Below are 24,306 nucleotides of genomic sequence, written 5' to 3'. Positions count from 1 at the left end.
GGGAGGATCTGTTGCTGCTGCTCCAGAAACAGAGGAGAGTGACAAATGTGCTGCCGTTTTTCTAATTCAAATCTTGTTGAGAAAAGTAAATTCAGCCCATTGTGCTTGTTATACTCATCTGCACCCCAATGCTGTCATAGAAAGATTGTACAGCAGAATTATGCTATTATTATTATTTATTATTATTATTATTATTATTATTACAAATACATTACATTATGACATTTTACTTTTTTTTAAATTATAGAACTAGCAAGATAACATGGGTTCACATTCTGAATTTTTTTCTTCCTGATTATATACCATTTTACATTTACATTTTTTCTCCTTGCTAAAATAAGAAGCAGAGTTTCACCAGTGTGACAAACCAATGTTGTGAACAAAAGCCGTTATTCATGTCTTCCACAGATAATGCTTCTGAGTGATCCAGAGATTGAAAGCAGTCTACTCATCAGTTCAGATGAAGGGGCCAGCTATCAGAAATTCCGTCTCAACTTTTACATTCTGAGCCTGCTGTTTCATCCAAGACATGAAGACTGGATTCTGTCTTACAGCCACGACCAAAAGGTGAACTGTCAAGTTGCTATTGGGTACTAAATTTTAAAAAGTCTGCCATGAAAAGGAAAGTGGAATATATTGATTCCCTTATGGAAGACACATGGGGAATATTATTCAAGTTATTAATGGGTTAACATTTGTATGATCTTTACTGTCTAATTATTAAATGCGGACACCTGCTATCTACACCCTCAATCTGGCGAATAATACAAGAATACAGTACAATAATGCAATACTCAAATTGTTATGGTTCTAAAGTCTTTAAAACAATATTATACATGTAAAAAAGGCTACATTTAAGTTACCATTGAAATCGTAACTAGCAAAAACACAGATTTAAACGTCCAGGAACAAAATGCTTCCCTGCAGCTTGGCTTCTTTGCAACTGTGCTTTGTTTAAAACTAAAACATTCCTAGTAAAATCGCCTGTACTTGCTTAGAAATCTGCCTTACCTCGCTGGATACATTTGTTGGTACAGTAATTTTGCCTTCTCTGTGACCAGCACGCCGCTTATAGGAGCGCCTATCTGGTTGCAAAAACGAAATCCAGTTTTTCAATAGGCTAGTTTTTAATTTTTTTTATTATTATTATTTTTTTTAAAGAGACCTTATTTATGATATAACCTAATTTAACAAAATACATAAGATTGTGGTATTAATGAGTAATACACAACTTTATTTATTTTGTTTTATATATATATATATTTTTTTTAACAAAATCTAAATCACTTTATTGTTAGTGCAGATATAATGCATGCAAATAATGGTTATTTTATTTATGCCTACTTAGCAGAAATGAAATAACTACATCTTCATCATCTTCCTCGTCGGTCGGGAGTCCAGCATCTCTCAGACAAGCTTAAAGGAGGAGTATGCTTATGTCTTTTAATTAAAGCTATACCATTAAATAAATGTTTTCCCTTTTGCTTGCATGGATACAAAACTTAAATAAATATGCAAATATTATATTCTAACACTCTATTTGTATGTATAGTGTGTGTTTGCTATGACAATTCAAACAAAACATCACTGTTCTATGATCATTTAAAAGCTAAATCCACCTCAGCAGTAGGATCACAATAATCCTTTTGTTTTGGATCAAAGTAATCCTAATCTCTGCTTTAAATTCTGAAAAACCCATTTGCAACATTTAATTGTGATTAAAAGTGTGATCGGATTACCAAAACAAGATCCAGATCACAGCAATCCCCATCGCATATCGATGTTTTGAAAAACCCAATTGCACAATATAATCCAGATCAAACGTAGAAATCCAATTCCCGAAGTTTTGAAAAACCGGCTACAGGAGATTTCGAGATCTTACTCCCTTGAATGCCAAGCCAAAGCCAATCATCTTTAAATATAATTTGAACATGATTAAAAGAAAAAGAAAATAAGCTGCATTTGTGCACTCTTACAATATGAGTACAATTATTACAGATTACAGTTCAAGTTATGGGCACACCACATGTAAAATTTAGTATGCTGAAATATTTCACTTTCTAACTGTGTGCAAAAAATGTGTGAATCTTGAAAAGTTTACTTTTTTTCTGAGTGTAATAATTAAAAAGCTGTTTGAAGCATTATATTTACATACACAATTCCTTTATTGAGGACACATATACACAGCATGAATAGTAAAAGAGTGAAACAAAGCCGAAGCAGTTGTTTTGTTATTTTGACTTTAATAGCCTTGTCGGTGAGGGTTAACCTTTAACTAATGGGGTAAAATAGAAATGGGAATAACCATGTGTCACAAAGACAGCTGTGGTGAGGGACGTCAGGCCAGAACAAGGAACCAACAAATAAATAACAGATAGGTGGAGTTTTGTGAAGCTGAGCGATTTGTTTCTCTCAGCATTTAATAATGAAACAGACAGAAAATAAAAGGTTGTAAGACAAACAAAACACAGGACACGGCACTTTCGCCAAAATAAAGAGACAAACAAAACGAACTACACAGACAAACACGTTGAGTTAAATTAAGATTTACTTTACGTTTTTACTTTTCTCCTCTCCTCACCCGTTCTCCACTCACTAAACACACAACCCCAAGTGAGTGAAAACATGCTGCTTTTATGCAGCTGTACCGAGACTCGACTGCTAATCAATCATTCAATTGGAGTCTTGGTACAACTGCACGTGAATTAATAAAAGTGCAATCCTCGTGCCTAAATACAAATATACACTCGTGTTACACAGACCCATTTCTATTTCATGTACCAATGACTATACACCAACATTAACACACTACACGTAACATACAACACAAATAAATAGCCCAACGTTGGGGCATGTTGCCACACCATGACTAACCTAGACCTTATTTGAACCAAACCTTTGTCATCACTTAAATATACGTATCCTCTAAACCCAAACCCTCATCTTTCTGCCTAAGGTCATGCATATTAGTGAGGATAGTTATATCTGGAGAATATTGTGAAAGCCAATATGGTTATAACCTGTCCACTATAGGCTGATTAAGCAATGTTGTTGTTTCCAAGTCAAAGCACACAACAACTAACCATTGTGCTATATGCTTTAAAACAAAAGTCTGTTAAATAGACTTCCTTTATTTTAATAAGCTGTGATTATTCTTTTGTGAATATGAATGTTCTAGGAAGAATAGATGTGAGATTGATGTCTACTGAATGTAAATAGAAAAGGTTTCCTCAAGGAATGGTCTCTATTTAAAATGTACAGTAATTAATTTCAGTTGTTTCAGGGACTCTAGGGATTGCAAAGATTGACAGGAACTCTTTGTCTCCCCTTGACACACTCAATTATTCTTGACTCCTTCAATACATTCAGGTCTGTTTATTACACTCCTAGTTGCATATCTGCATTTCTGTATTCCAATCTGCAGCCTGGGGGTTATGGTGTGTACTCTCAGCTGGTAGTGTGGTCCTTCATAGTCAGTGGAACTGTTTTGATGCTTTTTTTCTGCATTTAGTTTCTGCAGTGGGAGTTCTTTAAGAAGGTTTCAGCCTCTGTGGTAAAAACATCATTTCAGTACCAAGTTGTACTACAGCTATTTGGTCCAGGCACACTGAAATTGATTGCTCTGGACATATTTGTACAGGAGAGGGTCAGAATTTTTAGAGGGCAGCAGCTCTGAAGACTTTTCCATAGCTTACACTATTGGCTGAATCCTATTACTTTCACGAAGGACTATTGGGACTTGGTGTATCAGATTTCTTTCAGTCTGTTTTTTTTTTCTTAACAAATAGGGGTTATTCTTTTCAAGAACTAAACCACATAAGCCAGGTTACATGCTGTACTTGCCAGCTAGCTTTAATGTACTGAATTGTACATTGTTGGAGAAGGATAATATTTTTCCTATTTTAGAATCTTGTATTCCAGAGGAAAATGTGATATGTCAGAGTGGCTCCCTATAAGAAGCAAATGTAAACATTCTTCATGGTGCTTAGTAATTTAGCAATAATAATAATAATAATAATAATAATAATAAATAATAATAATAATAATTAATTAATAATAATAATAATAATTAGAAAGTTTCTTTATCAATGTCTGTCATGTTAATGTCTATCCATAGTGTTTGTAAACGATTGACTGTGGTCGAGAGGGTATTAGTCATCTTCATGGAGAATATGCTTTAGGAAAACAGGGACAAGTTTCTCCACACCATCATCAAACATGGTTGAGTCCCCTGCAGATAATACAGGTTTTTGATTTCTTAGTGGTCTGTGTTTGATTTGTAAAATTAATACAGGTTGTAGATAGGTAGAAAATGTCCCTAAAATACATTACTACTGTCCAGTGCTCTTTATATTGTTGTGTGTAGACAACAGAGAATAAATACACCTCCCTCGGTTTAAAATGAGTTATTAGGCCCTCTTGATACATAGCACTTCAGTTGAAATGTACTATGCTGCTCTATCTCAAGAGGAACGTCTCCAGGCAGAGCGTTCCTCATGTTTTGATGTGTGAATCACAGACCCAGGCTGTAAAAGGACAGAGCACAAACTCAGTGTAGTTCAATCAGATATGCATGCTTGGCATCGCCAGGAATGGAAAACATAACAATTGAATAGAAAGCTGTTTGATTCAAATACATTGAAATAATTAGATGGACAAGGCCTATGCCTATTTGTCTTTATTACAGAAACACTTTACACTAGGTGTCTCTAATTACTGTGTGTTTACACAGTAGTTACTTAGTAAATACGTGTGCTTAAACAATTACAATGTACTTAATGCATACATCTTTTTGCATGATAAAACCCTTTTCAGATACAATTGTGCACTTACATGTTGTGCACAAAGATGTGCACATTAAGTACATTGTACCTACGCATAATAACATTGTACTATGCAATGCACAGCAATTAGAGACCTAATGTGAAGTGTTGCCTAAATTAAATATTGGATCACAAATTAGATGTATGTATAAAAGGACACTCCAAAGCTTTCTTTCATGTAGTTTGGAATGATTAACGGTTAGAGGTGAAACCCAGTGTTGAGGTTGGAGAGGAGAAAGTGGAAGGTTAGCTTGACCATTATAGGAGTGGTGAGCCAGTAGGATTAGTGTAGTCGGCTGAGCCTCACTTCTGCAATTATTGTAAGCCTCCCCCTTTTTTTCTACCCTTTCCCTTTTCACTGCACAGTGTATATATATATATATATATATATATATATATATATATATATATATATATATATATATAATATATACTTATATATTGATAATTAATATATTAATTTAAATTTTTAAATATATAGAATAAATATAACATACTATAACTTGATTTAACAAGATAGAATATAAACTAATACTTGGTTTCAATTGTTGAGGACTTTGATTTTGAGTGACATTTTGCTACAATTATTTTTAATACCAGCTGTCTTCTAAAGCAGTGGGGTTTTTAACAATGACCAGGAGGAATCTTACACAAGCGCTGTGGTATTTTGCCTTGAACCTGACCTTTTATGTTTCTGAGAGCAGAAGGCCCAAAAGGGTGATATGTGTCAAATACCCTTTATCCTCCCAGGAGCCGATTGGCATTTCTAGTTTGTTGAGCAGTCATTTGTTCATTTGAAAGGAGACCTCATCAGGATTGAGCTGTAATTTGAATGTCAACTATGTTAAATTGTGAACTTTTTCCATTGTTTTGCACAAGATTGGGCAGGATTATTGTTGGCATTCAAGCTGCCAGGATACATGCTTTTCAAGAATTCACTTTTTGAACCATGTGTTGTTTTCCAAACCAAGAACACAAACATAATTTTATATAATAGTCTGAAAACAGCTAAAAAAAACAGTATTGCACTCTAAAGGCAGACCAGGGCTGCAACCTAAAGAATATAAGGCCAGACCGTCTGTGAATAACCACAACATCCAATATAAAACAACATACATGACACCAGAAAGAAGAGCAGACCAAACCATTGGCCATCCTACACCTGAAGGAGCCTTATGCAAGGTGGAAGCAGCACTAGGTGTGAGGCTACAGCCGTGTGTTTATATTTTTAATAACAGTAAAGCCTAATTGGGTCCTTATTCCACAACATCATCCTGAACAGGACTGGAGATTCCTACTCCCAGCCACACATACCTTTATCATTTACAGAGGCTGTCTTCATTTGCAGATACAAAAGGTATCGATAAATATACATTACAGTAAAATCTGCCTGTTTTGGATGTTAATCTTTAGCCTTCCCTACCCCCCCACCCACCAAGAATGAGTTCATGAGTAATGCATAATATTGGTTTTAACATCTAGGCTTTGGACACTTTGCATGTGAATGACATTAGCTTTATATTGTGTGCTAATGTAGCTACAAATTAATCGGAGTAGCATATCACCAAGCTAACACTTGGATTTTGCTATCCGAAGTATGCAAAGATTAAAATCAGAATTACAGTTATCGCAATGTCAATGTCAGACAGCAAACAATAAATACTGCTTCGAGTGAACCTTGAGAATTGTCATAAGGTTCTTTTTCAAAGAGATAAGCTGTTCCAAATATGTGAGGCTGTGAATCTCTGAATGTCACTGTGTTGGTGATTAGGAGATAATTACCCTATGTGATATTATATACCAGTAAGAGCTTAAGACAGAAAAAGTCAGTGGGACAGATTTTATTAAATAAAGTAGCATTATCCTGTTCAAGCCAGTGCTAGTCTTTCACAAGTTCTTAATACCGGGAATCTAAATGTGTAGCTCAGTTTTTGGATAAAAATGCAATTAAGGACATGTTATACCATTAGGAGAGTACAGGTGTAACTGACAACTTATGGCTTAGCCTAATTGATTAGACTAGAGCCCTGAATACCGCAATGCAAAGCTTTGGTGTTTAATTTGCATACAAGCACATGCTCTCTCTTGAAAGGCGTAGGATAAATACTGTGCAATATATGCTAACGTGTAATGATAACAGTAACAGGTAAAAACAAATGTGATAATTAGACTTTGTAATGCAGTATGCTGTACCTATACAAACGCTGGTGTTTTAATACCCCTCATGTTTGGAGTATTCTTATTGTTTTCTTTGTTTTTAGAAGCTGTTATAGTTTGAATTAAAAAAGCATTGGCACTGCAATGCTGTTCCACGGCTCTTTCTGCCGCACTGCACCTGCCTTCAAACACACTTCCATGTTATTTATCTATCTATTAATTTATTTATTTTACTTCCAAAGTAATTCATTTGGTGTTGAGACTAGTCCGAAAGCGGTATAAGTCCTACATTGCTTAAATGTTCATGGACAGACAGCAGGAAAAGGGTCTATGACACGACAGAAGAACTACAGTAGAACCTTGTAGCCCAGCAATTCGGAACCTCTCTCAATGCAGGGACCACCTTGGGGTTTGGATTTTTCCCACAGACCACTTGCCACACATTTTTTCACAACAGCATTGTGAAACTAACTTGTATGTGTATATGTAGAAGTACCTGCAGAGAGTTAAGTATTTATGTAACGTACCTGACTTAATGAGATTCCTGGGCTTGAATCTTCACTACCAGCTCAGCAAGGAATGTTGCCATTTTACACATTGAAAGCTGCTGATGACAAAGTTCCTGTTTAAAATTGTTTATTTTTTTCACATTCTGAATGCTTTGTAGATAAATTGTGTCTCAATTTTGCAGTGTTAAGAGCTTTATTTGACAAAACCTCCTGACAAATAATGCACTATGGCTTGGGTCATCCTTGATCCAGTAAATGTAAATACCAGTGCTGATTCCTGTAACCATTACCTTGTGTAGCAAATGAATGTATCAATTTCTAACGCAATTTGTTACACACACTGATTGCCAACTTCGCAATGATGTTCAAATAAAACACACAATTTAACTATTGTACCAAGTGGTCCTTTTTTAAAGATATAAAACCCTGCTTAGAGGACATTACCACCTGGTATTTGATACCATACAGACAAGGTCAACCACCAAGGCCCTATAATCAGCTTTTAAAGGCAATGCCCAATAATCAGGTTTTTAAAGCGATTATAAAACAGTAAACTTTTATTGTAACACTTTACATTGTGTCTCTAATTACTGTGTATAGCATTTACTTGGCAAATACATGTGTACTTACACATAATTACAATGTTATTGTGCATAGATACAATGTACTTAACCTGTACATCTTTTTGCACGATATATGTAAGTACACAATTGTATCAGAAAAGAATTAGGGTTAGAGCTATATTGTGCTTAATTGCACATTAAGTGCATTGTAACTATGCATAATAACATTGTAATTATATATAAGTATATGTGCATTTACTAAGCTACTGCTATGTAAATACACGGCAATTAGAGACACAACGTACAGAGTTGCTGCCTTTATTGATATTATAACAATTTTACATATTTAATTTACAGATTAATTTTTCGTTTTCAATATTTAGCTCTCCTTTCATTTAGGCAAAAGTGTTAGGATTAGGATTTTGAGTGTTGGGGTATAATTGGCATGACATGTTTTAGGCTATGAGCTCAAACATCTTAGGAAAATGAGAGCCAGACAGACAAAAAAAGAGAAAAGGAGAAGTGCATAGTTGTACTGTTGTTCTAAAGAATCTTTCCTGCTCCTGAAGTGAATTGCAATATATTTCACATTTCATCCATTGGAATATCTTAATTCTAACCTCTTTCATCCCTTCAAGTCATGCCCGAATGATGCTTAGAGGTCAATTCCTTATGGAAATGAATGTGTTCCTTTACTTTGTTTGTATTTTATTCCCCATACAAATTGATTGCACCTTAAAAGGTTCAATACAAATGTCTCCCTCCAGCCAGGCTTATCTTACATTCGCTCCAAAAACACATCCTCACGCATCACAAACTTTGTGATCAATATTCTAGCAGTGAGAGCATGTGTAAGAAAATACATGCCAACCCTTGTTTATAAAAGGAAATGTAACTGAGACAGTGTGTGCTCATGTTTTGAGCATGCTGCAGAATGCCTGGACACTTCTTTTAAGATCTGTACCTCATACTGGGTCAGACCACTGTTTGTCCAAACCACAGCCTTGACACAAGGTGGCATAGGTTCTGGTGCTGGATTGTTTAGTTGTTTTTGTACATAGCGCCTAAGTGTTTTCTTTTTTTAACCACACCCATATTTGGATTACATCATAATTGAAACTGATAAACAACAACAACTACAGCAACAACAACAACAATAATACTGTGCATAAAACGGCCAATGCAAATCAATGCATTTCCCAGTTCTTACTGTGTTATTACAATTGGAGCCGGGCTATGTTAAAGGTTAGGATGAGGGTTGGGTTTAGAGTTAGGGTTAGGGTTAGAGATATGATTAGGGTAATAGCATGCCATATTATAAATTCTGTAGGCATTACTAAAATTACGGTGGAGGTGGTATCGTTCCATCTTTTCTTAATCTCCTCCACCATTCTTTTAATAATGCCTACACTATAAGAAGTAAAGGGTCTCGTTAGAACCTTGCTTTTCTAAGAACCTTTTTTACATGGATTCTATATTCTCTATTGCAGACTTTCTGTTTTGTCATATAAGCTGTGAAACATGTGTTGAAAATTGGAGTTTGCAAAACAATACAGTACCAGTATTTTAAACCATAATATACAAACTGACTTGATCAGAAAGGTTAAAAAATGAGCTCTTTGCGAAATGTTATTAAATGTTTCTTTGTCCTTGAAAACAATGTCTCCTTCTTGCTGCAGACAAGTTTCCCACATTACCTTGCTTTGTATATAGCTTAAAGCCTGCCTGACTGCTGCAAATTAATGGCTGCTTTTCAGAGTTCTTAAAATAATCAAGCAGATACGAGGCCCACAATTACCAGCAGCTTTCATGAATTAAACAGAATATTTTATAGACCTCATTTACAAAATCCCCTCCCAATTTTAGTGGTTTTGTACATATGCATATACAGAATTACCTACCTATCAAGGGCTAAAGGGCACAGAGACATTGCCTCCGCAAATCACATGTTAATTGCATGTTGTAAAACGTGCACAATCCTTTTATAAGTCAGGACCACAGAGTGTTTTGTACCATCTACAATAAAAAATAAAATAAAATAAAAAAATAAACTTTAATTTGTCAAGTGCATTTTTCTTAAACAATAAATTTAAATTAGGCAAATGAGATACAGCTTTAATTTCAAGACGAGATGAACATTCGAATAGTAAATATCGGTGATCCTTTAATCCAGAAATTTCACGCAATCCAGCTCATTGGAGATTTTAACTGACGGCTTGATTAGCAAGGAACCTTACTTCATAGCATTTTCAGTTAAAAAAAAGGCTACAAGTAGATGCAGTGCAGAGCTCTTGTGTAGTCGACTGTATGAAAAGAGGCTTCACCTTAGCGACATTGAGTGGTAGAGAAATATGCTTTACCACTGAAAGTGACTTAACAAAAGAAACTTTTCAAAAGGTTGTATGGAGCCTTCCAGCAATCTAAATGCCACAACTGAAACTGATATTAGAAAGATAAAAATAAAATTGTTTTCTTTTTTAAACCAGGTCACTGGAATATCTTTTGACAGTTAATTTGCTAGAAATTGCTCAAATCCAAGGAGGTAATAGGCATGGAGACAGAAAGACCCTCTTATTCTGTTAAAAGGTTTTCCCCTTAGGACAGCATGTGGGAAAGTGAGGATATTTTTTATGGTTAAAATCATGAAACATCATTTTCAACTGCTGTCAATTTTGTACCGTAAACGAGCAATACTTTTGAAATGCAATTGAAACAGCGAAACCTTGAACCTCAATAAAGACGGAGAACACATTTCAAGAGGTAGATGAATAACACTTACAATAATGCAATGACTCAGATTATTCTGCCTCGCTCTTCTTTGGTTAGCAACCCTAGAAGCACTTGACCTTATTCTGTTTCTGTGTGAACTTGTATCCCCTCAATAGGAGACATCACCACCTCCCGGTCAACAGGGGGGGGGGGGGGGGGGGGGGGGGGGGGGGGGTCTAAAAATACAGACTAAAAGGACCATTTCCTGGAGGACCTCCTTCGAGCTGGAGGAGGAAGACTAAAAGGACCATTCTGGAGGAAGCTGGGAGCTGGGGTCTGAATGATAATGTCACTTGTAATATATTTTTGAAAAATTATTTTTAATATTTGATTTCTAGTCTTGGGGGCCTTAATGCATTTTAGTACTGTATACAGTATAGGTTATTTGCCCAGTGATAAGAGTGTAGATCTGATTGCATAATGTGATAATTATTTCTCATTTAGAATCTATTTCCCAGAGTTATTGTACTTGCAGGAATGTTTGGAATGATAATAACTGTTTGTACTGCCTACAAAATAACCTTTATTTATTTTTTAAATATATATATATATATATATATATATATATCTACCAAGGATTTTGCATTTATCACAAATATTGCTATTTTAAACTTTTTTTTTTTTTTTTTTTGGCAAATGTTTAAATATATACATATTCTTTTGTCAGATCAGCTTTTTTTTTTTTTTTCAAAATGAATGCAATTCCCATAATGCACCTATTGATTTTATAAAAAGTTTTATGGCTAAGAGATTGAAAGGTATATGCTTATGAGCCTGGCTGTTAGAGACAGATAATTAAGGTGGCATGTTATTGTGTAATTGCATGTCAGTCAAAGTGCTGGGGTACGGACTTTGCCAGGCTGTTGCTCCATCATGCGTTCATGTGTACATAACCAGCCTTATTTAGCATGAGACACCTTGTAAACTGTAGCACCTGCATACTATCACAAGCACCACGCAGGGTGTTGGGTAAGGTACAGTATAACACAGCCCATGAATGGGACTATTGCATAACCTCTGTGTTTTACAGACCATCTGTGGAGCTGAGAAACACTTACCTTTCTAAACAGTAGTTTTTCTATCTTCAGTAAGCTTTAGTATTTTGTGTATATAGAAGAATACAGACCCAGAGTGGAAACCCACATTATGAATATGTTTAACAATATGTGTCTTGAGGGTCATGCCAATTATAACTTGATCTACAAAATGGCTTATTAATACAGTATAACTTTGCCTGTAGCCATAGTGCACAATGGATAGCATTGTGTGTGTGTGGGAAGGTGGGGGGTGGGGGGGTGTAAATATGTGTTGCGTCTACACTGTATAATGCCTTTCTAAACCAAAATTAATAATCTGTTTTTGTCCTGTTTTTTGGGTTTCTCTCCCTGACTTTCCAAATTATGATGTATGGGTGGCAGACAGTAGGAAACTAGATAACGTTCTCCATGACAGCAAAGAAGTTTGGAATTTAGGATGTCACAATTGTGACAAATAGTATCAGGTTGTAAGGTAACTCAGTAACACAATCTGTCATTGTTGAGTGTGAACATGGTACAATGGTACAATCTGAGATGAAGTAGGACGCTGTTGTGATAAATGATTTTTACATCTAAATTTTATAGGGGGCAAAGCAAGAGATATTAATTTTGAAACACAAATCAGACCTTGAGCCACGCTAAAGGCCCTCCAGGACTTGAAAACTATTATTAACCATGTTTGGGCTTCATATTTGTACAAAACTGTATTGAAATTGGATCATCTACACCTACTTTGAGAAGGCTCCTATTTTTTCTGGTTGTCATGACATACTTCCTTTTGACAGGTTTACTTCAAACGCTATAGTAAACAATGTGTTCCTAACTCAGCAACTGCAAGGTTTATTCATAATTGATCATTTGCCATTACTTTGCTAAATCCAGACCTTTCTAGCATTGAACGTCTATAGGAGGTGCTGTCTAGCAGGCATGGTTAGCAGAAAGCATTTTTAAAAACTTGCTTTTGCTTTTTCAATAAGGCTTCACGTAACATGGTCATTAAACTTTTGTGTCTGGATTTCAATTTGCATCCTTGAAAGCCCATTAAAAGCCTGTGCATCAAGATGCTCATTGTTGACATCAAAATGTTATTGTAATAAGTTTGCCTGTGAGTTACAAGCAAAAGTAATTTAATTGAGGACAGTTTTGTATACATTCTGAGTCACACATGAAAATTGCTGATGTGTGGAAACTGAATTGACAGTGTCTGATTGCTCCTGTCTGGAGGTCTATTCAGAGCTTGTGTTATCAGTATCTTGGGTTCGAACACTGATAAGCAACATGCATTTAAAATAATCAGATGTTTTTATTAATGTGCATACAATTTCATTAATTTACTTTAAGGTGTTTCAATCATTTCAAATATTTGTAACCTTTTGTATCAACCTGTTACTTAAAATAATAAGAAATCAACACTACTAAGCTAAGCCTAGCAATAATTCATTATTTGTGATAGGTTCTGTTCCAAAGCAAAACATATAGAATTTTTATTTGAATAGAAACTAAATGACTAAGGGACCAAAACTCACAAATCAGTTTAATAGCTCCAGTTGGGAATTGGGTTGCCTACAAATGTTTCACTTGTCTAAATTGATTATATTTTTTTCTCCTGCTTCAGTTATACAGTTCTATAGATTTTGGAAGGAAATGGCAGCTGGTACATGAGAATGTCAACCCCAACAGATTCTACTGGTAAGTTTTGCATTACATTTTTTAAGTGCATTCTTAAGGTTTCATTTTTTTTCTTTAAATCAAAAAGCAAAGCTTTTTTGACAGGATTTACAGGGTGCAGTCCTGCAGTGCTTTGCACAACATAACTGTTCATCAGATGGGAGGATGCTGATGGGTTAAAGCCACTCAACTGTGTGTGTGTGTGTGCGTGTGTGTGTGTGCGTGCATGTGTGTGTGTGTGTGTGTGTGTGTGTGTGTGTGTGTGTGTGTGTGTGTGTGTGTGTGTGTGTGTGTGTGTGTGTGTGTGTGTGTGTGTGTGTGTGTGTGTGTTTGTGTGTGTGTGTGTGTGTGTGTATGTGTGTGTGTGAATTTTGACAGCAAAAGGCATTAGCATCACAGGGAAATGGCATTTAAAAAATACTGGTGCTCAAACTCCCGGCAGCTTGGAAGGAACCCTGTAGCTCTGCTCCTTACCAGTTCATGTTAGTAGCAGAATAAACATTTATAAAGTAGAAGCTATTTAATGTGTGTTTCTATTTGGATTCATTTAGTAGTTTGATATACAGAAGGCTATGCATTAAGGAAGCTGACTAATTCACTGATATGTATTATTTGAAGACATTTATGGAATAAAAACTGACTTTCATGTGCTATGCTCCTTTTGCATAGAAGGACACAGTTACAGGCAAGCACTGTAGTCTGTAATTACGAATGCTTCACATTTAGGACAGCAGAGGAAGAGTTGAGTCATTTTGTAGACAGAGGAGATAATCTTCACATTTTAAAGGTAATATGCATGATATCTGGTGCTGATATGGTGCAGTGCCCTCCATATATGTATTCTGTATTATTAAAAACTGCATACTGATGGCACCCTATGGCGTTGATCATCAAGCAACAGTGGAAAACCCTTAACCGAGCACTCATGGAACTGTCATAGTCTTTTAGGAATAAAATTGCTGTAACATTTCCCACAAAGGGAGGTTTTTCCTTTTTTTTTTGCAACAGAGGTAGGAAAATGATCTAAATGACACATAATTAGATTACTCTAGATCCCAGTATGAGTAAGTGGAACAATACAGCACTATATACTTGTGTATAGTCTTTATGTTGGCACAATAATAAATGTGCTTTCCAGTATGCTACCATCTTCTTCTTGCTCTAGGCTTTTGGTATGTTAAATGCATTTATAATGTTTTTACCAAGGTCTCCTGGGCAATGGACCCTCAGGCTTCTATTACAGATTATGACATCATCCCTGGTGACAGGTTTTTATCAGACTTTACAGAAGTGGCTCAATGCATTGTGCCTAAGTGCATCAATCTTTCATTATTCCAGTGGCTGGAGTTCAACTCCCCATGACTGCTAGAGAATTGCAGGCACTTGCTTTAGCGTGACTTTAAGTTATCCTCTTGGAGAAATATATTTAATTTATTATATTTCTCTTTAGACATCCTGAGTTGAAGGGAAAAAATAAAAATGATAAATAATGAATAAGGGACATTAAAAAGCCCATCAGTGTGTTATATAGAGTTATGTACCTGCTACTTTCTACTAACCCATTATTGCTCATGAAGTAGGAACAGATACAGCAGCTGCAGGTGATAGCTGTGTTTCTCAAGTGAGGGGACACCTTTGAGCTACATGCACTTTGAGACAGACTGTTATCTGGATGTAAATTGCTCACAGCTGAAGCAAATTTTAAAGTAAATATGTAACTGCCCTATGGACTAAATTATTGTACATTTAGCTAAGGCTTCTGGGGTCTTTTGCTTTTCTCTTTTGCTTGTTCCATTGATGTCAGAATATTTCACTTCCTTGTTTTAGATATTTTTCCAGGATTTTTCCAGGATTGCTTCAGCGTTATATAACAGTGCAAGTTCTTTCTTGTAAAGAGCAGAATCTGCTAAATACTTTGCTCTGATTGAAGCTTTTCTCTACTACACTAGTAATCTATTTAAGTACCATGATAGCATATCAGTACGACTATTTCGGGAACATTGTGCAATTTGTGTCCCAAATCTATTGTTTTGCCATTGCTGATACATACATACATACATACATTGTAGGTTTAATATGAACCAACCAACCTAAAAATATCATGGTATATTTAAGACAGGTATTGCTGATTGCTTACTATTTATTAGACAACCCCTAAAGATCACACGGATTGGAAGATTACTGTATATGTATTTGTTTAATCTTCCGCTGGTTTTTTATGCTTCTATAAATAATGATCCTAGCAACCATTTCCAGGGTATGTAAGGAATTGAGACTGATCAAATACAAATCAAGCGTCTTTAAATCGATACACTCATGAAAATATTATGAATGAGTACCTGATGGAACAATGCTAAATTGGATGCAGGAAACACCACTATTAAAAGAAAAACAGCAAATTTAGGGTTGCTTTGTTTGCCACAATTTATTAAAAAATTAATGCTTCAGTAGAATTACAGTTCCCCCCCCCACGAAGAGTGTCTGTGTAATGAGGATCTATGATACATTGCTGCCAGGTGGAAGGTATAGATTACATTTAACCAAGAACAGCTAGAAAGTCAAGTGTTTGCAGATATGTTCAAGTGGACACAAATAAAGTTGTCAATTACCGGGGCTCAATTCCCCAAAGCCTATTTGTCTCATTGTTTGTTCTCCTTCAATTCCATCCCAGGTCAGTAATCGGCTTAGACAAGGAGTCAGATCTCATACACATGGAGGCACGGACTGCGGATGGGCGTGAGTAATTCTAAAAGTGCTTTCTTCATAATGCATTAGAGGTCAAACAGGGAAACTAAGAATCCATTCTGCATGAACTGTGTCCCAAGGGTATGGCACTGGATAAGACATCTGATAAATGTACTGCTTGATTGTTGATTAACATGGTCTCTTTCTTATTGTCCCTTACACTGTATATTTAAGTGTCAGTATGACTAAGGAGTATGTCAGTACCATCAAGGTCTGTACAGTATGTCATATGCAAGGCTATCCATTTCAGAAATAATTGCCTACATATTAACAGTGTCCATACTGTTAGCTTCTGTTCAGTATGATTGTACTCAACTACGACCAGGTTCACGTACATCAATTGATTATTCAGGGAAACAATGGCTTTAATGGGTAAGTAGTGTTAGCCACACAATATATATGTACTGTATTGGAATTTTATAAGATTAGAAAGATGCTAAACAAAACAGAACGCTTAAAAGAAAAAAAATAACATTTTAAAATTGCATTGAAGAAACGTAATAGTAACCCTGGAATGTAGCATCCATGCAAATTATAAATCCAGTGGGGAATGGTTAATTCCTTATGGCGTGCCCTTTTTCAAACAAGACCAGTAGTCCAGTATATACTGGCTGCAGATGAGAAAGCAAAGTTGTCAAAACAGCTTAGTGTCACGCTAGAGGGGCCAGAAACCTTTGTCATCATTTCCCACTTTCTGCTGCACTGCTTTCAAGTAGGGTGCTTAACATAATTCAGAGAGGAGGGGGGGTGAGGGGGTTACCCCTAGAAGAGTCATGTTGCTAATATCTATTGGGGCAAATCAATGAGATGCAAACTTAAGAGACAAAAAAGCAATGTCGTTAGAGCTACTTCCACTCTGGATGCAACTATACCACCCAAGACAGTGCATCCTGTAACTCACTATGTTAGTATTAAAATAAGAAAATAATACAACGAATATGCAGAACAGCATTATTTAAATGTTAGCTTGCATAGTTCAGGGTGCGTGAAGCAGGGGGCTTCCAATTTCCTGTCAATTAGTACCTATTCTCTATTTAAGCCCTGATCACTTGCACCTTCGCTGTCTAGCATTTCGTTTTCCTCCTCCTCCCCTTCTCCACCTTCTCATACATGCCTTCGCATCGGTCGTCTCTGGGGGGCAAGTGATCTCACTTCCCCGACCTCAGGGCAGGCTTCAGCCTCCCTTGACCTTCAGGGGGGTTCTCACCATATGAGTCAGAGCGGACCCCCGGCCACACTTTGTTCTTTCGCAGACCTGTGCTTATCTTGCCTCACCCAAGGCTCTGTTCTATACTCTGTCTCAGTTCGGGACATGGCTACTCATGCTCGAGTCCCGTACTAACCTCTATGCCTTGCTCTATCTCAGGTCCCAGAAAGCGTGAAGTCTCAGCCAATTTGGGGTCTAACAAGCGCCCCTTTACAGAAGTCTCAGACGCTGGGTACCTCTCCCTCTCTATCTCCTTTCATGTCCTGGTCTTCCGGGACTGTCTTCCTCTGAGGTACGGCTCCCCAAGTCATAACCCTCATATGTGTTTTCGGTTGCTAGGTCCTTTGGCCCTGGGTCGTGTCGGCATCGCCACCCTCAGTCAGTGACCACTTTCTGTATCCTGTCTTCGGTTGCTGGGTCCTTGGCCCCTGAGTTCGTGTCGGCATCTCCGCCCTCAATCTGTGACCACCTTCTATCCTAGCTTCCATGTCCAGCTTCGCTGGTCTGCTACTGGTCTCCTTTCTAGCCAGCACTCTGTCCTACTTATCGCTCCCTTCTGCTTCTTCTGCCCTATCCCTACCCCCCAGCTCACGCCCCGTGAACTGTAGGTTAGAGATCCTTTATAAAATAGTAATTCTGAAACAACTGTTGAGCAATGTGGATCACTAAAATGTGATTAGGCACTGTTATAGTTAGGCAGCTGGGTTTTTCTCCATTTGTTGTACGTGTTTCTCCCACTTATTTCTATTGGAGAACAAGCATATTCCAAAGTTTTAATGTCTCTGATTGGGAGACAAAATGCTTTGTGATATTTGTACTTGAAAATTCATATTCATATTCGTTAGCTTTTTCAAATACTTTTTTCCCCCATATTATAGCAGATTTAATAAGCATTTTTGATGTTTGTAATTTAAAAGCTGCTGAAAGCAAAACAGTGACACAGAAATGATAACAAAGACCTCCTTTAGAACAATGGAACAGTATGGTCATTCTGAAGAAAAACACTTAGAATGTGCATATTTTATTAAGAAAAACACTTAGAATATGCACATTTTATTAAGAAAAACACTTTGAAAATGCACGTTATTAAGAAAAACACTTTGAAAGTGCACATTTTATTCTGATTTATGTGCTTTCCTTTGTATTTAATTTAATAGTGAATTTCCCAAATTCAGCAATGTTCAGATTGAATTTAACCCACTGTGAACAGCTGTAATTAGAGAAGAACTCCACCCTATAACTTTATCCCATGAGCTGATGGATCAGCAGTTGTCTCTTGGGGCTTTAAAGGTACAGTACGGTTGCAGGACTTGACTTCATCTGGAAGCTGTCCAGAGATCTCAGCCTTTGTCTTTAAATAATATATTCCATATGGTTACATTTTGGGGATAGCCATCTGCACTTATGAAGAAACCAAAGCAATAACGCTAAGGAAACACAATCTATTTGAGTCAAATCCTCGGATTCCCATTTATTTGTGGAGTAATTAATAATAATATAATAATAATAATAATAATAATAATAATAATAATAATAATAATAATAATTGTTATTCAAGAATAGATAGATATAATATATTTAACTGAATGGCACTGATTACATTTGCACATCTGTTAGATGTTTCTGTTTCCTGTCTTCGGTTGCTGGGTCCTTCGCCCCTGGGCTCGTGTCGGCATCGCCGCCCTTAATCTGTGACCATCCTTCTATCCGATTTTGGTTGCTAGGTCCTCTGCCCCTGGGCTCGTGTCGGCATCGCCACCCTCAGTCAGTAACCGCCTTCTATCCAAGCTTCCATGTCCAGCTTCGATGGTCTGTTACTAGAGTGGGCCTTGCCTGCTCTTCTTTCCTAGGTCTGGTCCTTTCTAGCCCGCACTCTGTCCTACTTACCGCTCCCTTCTGCTTCCAGGGATCTCAACCTTTGTCTTTAAATAAAGATATAGGGATCGATCTATGAACAACCTCGTTTTCCCATCTATTCCATAAGGTTTCATTTTGGGAATAGCCATCTGCACTTATGAAGAAACCAAAGCAATAACGCTAAGGAAACACAATCTATTTTAGTCAAATCCTCAGATTCCCATTTATTTGTGGTGTAATTAATAATAATAATAATAATAATAATAATAATAATAATAATAATAATAATAATAATATTTTATTCAAGAATAGTTCAATAGATATAATATATTTAACTGAATGGCATTGATTACATTTGCACATCTGTTAGATGTTTAATTTCCCAAACCTTGGTACACAATTGTCCCATATTAATTATCTTTACATGGGTAGGATGCTATTTTGATCAATTCCAATTGCATTGAGAGAATTTCTAATTGCCTGTAGTGGTTTTAATCTTTTCTTTTTTCTTTTTTCTTTCATCTTTTTTTTTTTCTTTTTTTTTTTTACAACAGATGCTCGATACATTACCTGCAGGATTCAAGCCTGTTCTGAGCTGGACAGAAGCCACCCTTTCCCTGGATACATTGACAGCAGTTCCCTCGTGGTTCAGGATGAGTATATGTTCATTCAGGTATTGCACTTGAGCAGAGTTACAAATATAAGCAACGGGGGTGAGGAAGCAGAGCTGACTTTCACATCTGAAAGCCTGGGCTTGAATCTAGCTCAGGTAAGATAATAATAATAATAATAATAATAATAATAATAATAATAATAATAATAATAATAATAATAAAAAATGTGGCTAAACAAATGATATCATCGTGGAAGACAGGCTTTACTGATTTACTACAGACTCAACAAGGTATAGCTGCTCATCTCGGCACTGTAAGTTGAATATACACAGAACATTATTACATTAATTACATTCTGGGTATATGTCATCACTGTCTATCATAAGCACATTTTAACTGGCATTCTTTACTTATATACCAAACAGATATATTATTCACACAAGTTCACAGCTGGAAGCTGGTGCAATGCTATTAAACACTTCCTTAGGAGAAATACCGAACCATCTTATTATTGAATTACTCAAAATAATCTCACTGTCTGTGTAGACCAATCAAAAGAACTTTGTATTGTAAACCCCTGATTCTCTGCTTGCTCAGTAATCTTTTTTAGCTTATTGTGCAAGGCTAGATTGCTGACAGGCCTTATTTTCAGAGAACTGAAAGATTAAGTTTTTAATGTGAATAAAACACAATAGTGCTCTACTCATCATTGTATGTAATTTCTGTAATTAATAATCTGCCTATTCTTCATTTTATATTGTTTCTTATTCTAGGAGTCTTTAGAGCATGTGTGTTTGGTAATTTCCCTAGAATGCAATGATGAGTTATATCAATACATGCCAAAGCAACTTAAACGATTTAGTCTTTTTAAGAAATCAGTTTTATGTGTGCTAGCCTTGGCGGTCACCATTTTAAAACCTTTTATGTTGTGCAAAATAAAGAACACATCTCACCCAGTCATTCTGCATTGATAGTAAATGAATGGAAACTATGTTATGTTTCTGAAAGGAGGATCCACCTCTAATCACATCAACGTCAATGTCAATCGGTCTGTTAATCGTCGCCAGCTATTAGTCTGGTCGACGCAGACCATAGCGGAGTACCCAAGCCTTTCGGTCTCGTGCCAGGCACATCCAATTCCGTCCCATTTCTTGTCGGAGCTGGTCTCTCCACCGAGTGGCTGGACGACCGAGCGGTCTTTTGATGTCGAGTGGCAGCCATTCAGTCACGGCCAGTGCCCATCGGCCGTCGGTCCTCCTTGCCAGGTGGCCGGCCCAGCGCTTCTTCGACTTGTCGGCCAACTCGACCGCGTCCTTGACCTTGGTCATCTGCCGCATCTGCTCGTTGCTGATCCAGTCCGTCCGCTTGACGCCAACCATCCGGCGCTCGATCGCCCGTTCGGTGGCGGCCAGTTTCAGCCGGTCGGCCGCAGTCAGCGACCATGTCTCTGCGCCGTAAAGCATCGCCAGCAGCACGGTGCTGTTGAACAATTCGGCGCGCCGGGTCACGTTGTTGCCCATGTTGTTGACCACCTCGGCGATGGAGGCGTAGCTGATCCAGGCAGCCTTCCGTCTGCGCGCTAGCTCGCGGCTGTTCTTGTGCTCCATCGTCAGTTCTTGGCCCAGATAGATGTAGCTGTCGACCTGTTCGATTTGGTTCTGGCCGATGTGAATGGTGTTGTCGACGACCTGTGCGTTTCGCATCCACTTGGTCTTGGCCATGTTGATCTTGAGGCCGACTGTGGCACCGGCCTGGTTGAGTTCAGTCAGTCGCTACTGCACGTTGGCCACCGAGCTGCCGATCAGCACGATATCGTCGGCAAAGCGCAGGTGGTTGAGCCATTGGCTGTTGATCTTGATGCCGGTGTTGTCCCAGTTGAGCTGGCGGAATACGTGCTCCAGGCAGGCGGTGAAAAGCTTGGGCGATATCGGGTCACCCTGCTTGACCAACTGCCGACTGTGATGCGCAGTGGTCGGTCGAATAGGTTGATGTCGGTGGTGCAGCCACTGTTCAATTCCTGCAAGAGGGCTATATACTCGTTACCGATGCCCTGTTGTTGGAGGGCGATTAGCACGGCGTTCATCTCGGCTGTGTCAAGGGCCTTTTCGTAGTCGACGAAGGCGAACACCAAGGGGGTCTTGTACTCGCGGCTCTTTTCCAGCAGTTGGTTCAGCACATGGATGTGGTCCATGGTGCTGTAGCCAGCCCTGAAGCCGGCTTGTTCGGGTGGCTGTTGTTCGTCTAACTGCTTGGCCAGTCGGTTGAGCAGCACCTTGGTGAAGATCTTGTAAGTGGTGCACAGGAGCCAGATGGGCCGGTAGTTGCTGAGCTGCTCGCGGTCACCCTTCTTATACAGCAGCACTGTCCTGGCCGTCTTCCACTGGTCTGATCTTTCTTTGTGCAAAGTAGCGACTGAAACGGCTGGCCAAGGCTGCCCATAGCGTCTGTCCGCCCTCCTTGAACAGCTCGATCTCGATGCCGTCCAGCCCGGGCGCTCGGTCCTTCTCGGTCTTCTCGATCGCGTATTGGACCTCGCTGATAAGCACCGGTGGAATGGCTGGCAGTGTGTCGTGTTGCAGGTCGGGCGGGTCGACTGGGACTTTGCTAGCGAAGAGGTCGCAGTAGAAGCGGCTGCATTCGGCCTCGATGCCCGATCGGGATCTGGTCGTCCGCCCGTCGGCTGTCTTCAATGCTGGAATCTGGCCGCGTTTCTGATGCATCAGCTGTCTACACTTCTTCAGGCTCTTTCGCTCTTCGGCGGCTGCTAGCAGGCGCTTGTTCTTGTACTGCTCCATGTTGGTTTTGAGCCGCGCCCGGATCAGCTTGCAGAGTAGGCCATACTCGACGTGGTCTGCGCCGTCTGCCCGCATTTGCCGCCTTTTCTGAAGAAGGGCTTTGGTGTTGTCCGATATTCGGTTGGCTCGGTTGTTGGTGCTCGGCTTTGCAGCTGCATCGCGTGCTGACCGGAGCTTGTTCGCGAATTGGTCGTAGTCGTTGGTGATGTCATCGTCGGTCTGCGACCAGTTGGTGTTGTTGACGATGTGCCTGAAGACGGTCGGGTCGGTGGTGGACTGCCGCTGTCGCTGTGTCTTGTTGCTGGCTGCCAATGCGCGCTTCTCCACCCTGGCGTCGATGGCCAGTTTGGCCCTGAGCAGTCGATGGTCGCTGCCAGTGCAGAACGCCTTCCCGATGACCGAGACGTCCTGGAGGATGTGGCGGTGGCTGCAGAGGATGTAGTCGATCTCGTTCTTGGTCGCCCCATTGGGCGACAGCCACGTCCAGCGGCGGCCGAGGCGCTTCTGGAAGAAGCTGTTGCCGATGTAGAGCCGGTTGGACTCGACCATTGCTGCCAGCCGCTCGCCCCGTTCGATCCGGTCGTCGCTGCCGGACGGGCCAATGAACTGCTCATTGTCCAGCCCTCGGCCCACCTTGGCGTTGAAGTCGCCCATCAGGATGTGGTATGTGGCTCGATGGGCGATGGCCGATTCGACAGCCTCGTAGAACAGCTCAATGTCGTCGTCGTCTGCAGCTGCCGTTGATGCGTAGGCCTGCATGATGCGGATGGTGGTCTTGTTGGGCAGCAGCAGTGTGAGCACACCGACTTGGGAGTTGGTCAGGTCGACCTCGTCTATGACAGACGCCCATCGCTTGGAGACAATGAAACCGACGCCGCCGACAGTCCTGTTCCCCTCGCCGGCGCCTAGAGCGACTGTCGACCCGTCTTCACAGCGCACGTGCAGCAGTTTTCGACGCCTCATCTCGCACAAGCCGAGGATGTCGCACCTGATGTTGGCCTTTTCGGCGATGATGGTTACCAGGTCGGTTTCCCTCGACATGGTCCTGGCGTTGAAGGTGGCGATGTCGAGGTTGGTGATCCGTTTCCGTGGTCGGTTTCCTGAAGACGGCCTACTACCTGAGATTCTTAGCAGCCACTCGTCCTTGGCCTGATTGCTCCGCCGCCGTAGAACGGGCGCAGGGACGTGCAGGGTACTGGGGCCCATTTGTTTCGCTGTCGTAGCTGATGCTTGACCTGCCCTTGGCTTGCTGGGCCTCTAGGACCGGTACCTCCCTATTTAACTGGGTGTCTAGTGCCTTCTCTGCCTGGTTGGACCACATTGAGGCATAGGGTAGGATTTGGAGGGGCTAATCACATACGCAATAAAAATATTCCTATAGAGAGCCCTTTGTCTATGCCTCCTTGTCATTTATTAGGATCCTCCTCCTCCCCTGCCTCCATCTTGCAGCATGCTTTTTCCAGGCTGCCTCTCACTGCCTGTTGGCTATAGTTGCCACTTGCCCTGCTGCTGACAGTAACTGTCAATAATCATTACACCACAGTCACACTTGGGGTGGGGGG

General features: G+C 39.3%; 1 protein-coding gene across 1 annotated transcript in view; it reads left to right on the top strand.

Annotated features, from left to right (window-relative positions):
• Positions 1–24,306, top strand: part of LOC121325192 (VPS10 domain-containing receptor SorCS3-like) — a 133,460-nt gene that overhangs the window by 76,023 nt on the left and 33,131 nt on the right. The window contains exons 4-7 of the mRNA XM_041267524.1: positions 409–567; positions 13,474–13,547; positions 16,198–16,262; positions 19,890–20,008. Coding sequence (XP_041123458.1) covers positions 409–567; positions 13,474–13,547; positions 16,198–16,262; positions 19,890–20,008 — 417 coding nt within the window. The remainder of the gene's footprint in view (positions 1–408; positions 568–13,473; positions 13,548–16,197; positions 16,263–19,889; positions 20,009–24,306) is intronic.

The sequence above is a fragment of the Polyodon spathula genome, chromosome 13, assembly GCF_017654505.1.
Source record: "Polyodon spathula isolate WHYD16114869_AA chromosome 13, ASM1765450v1, whole genome shotgun sequence".
In the NCBI taxonomy this organism is placed as follows: Eukaryota; Metazoa; Chordata; class Actinopteri; order Acipenseriformes; family Polyodontidae; genus Polyodon; species Polyodon spathula.
Note: the sequence above shows the minus strand (reverse complement) of the source record. Positions and strands in the feature narration are given on the sequence as shown.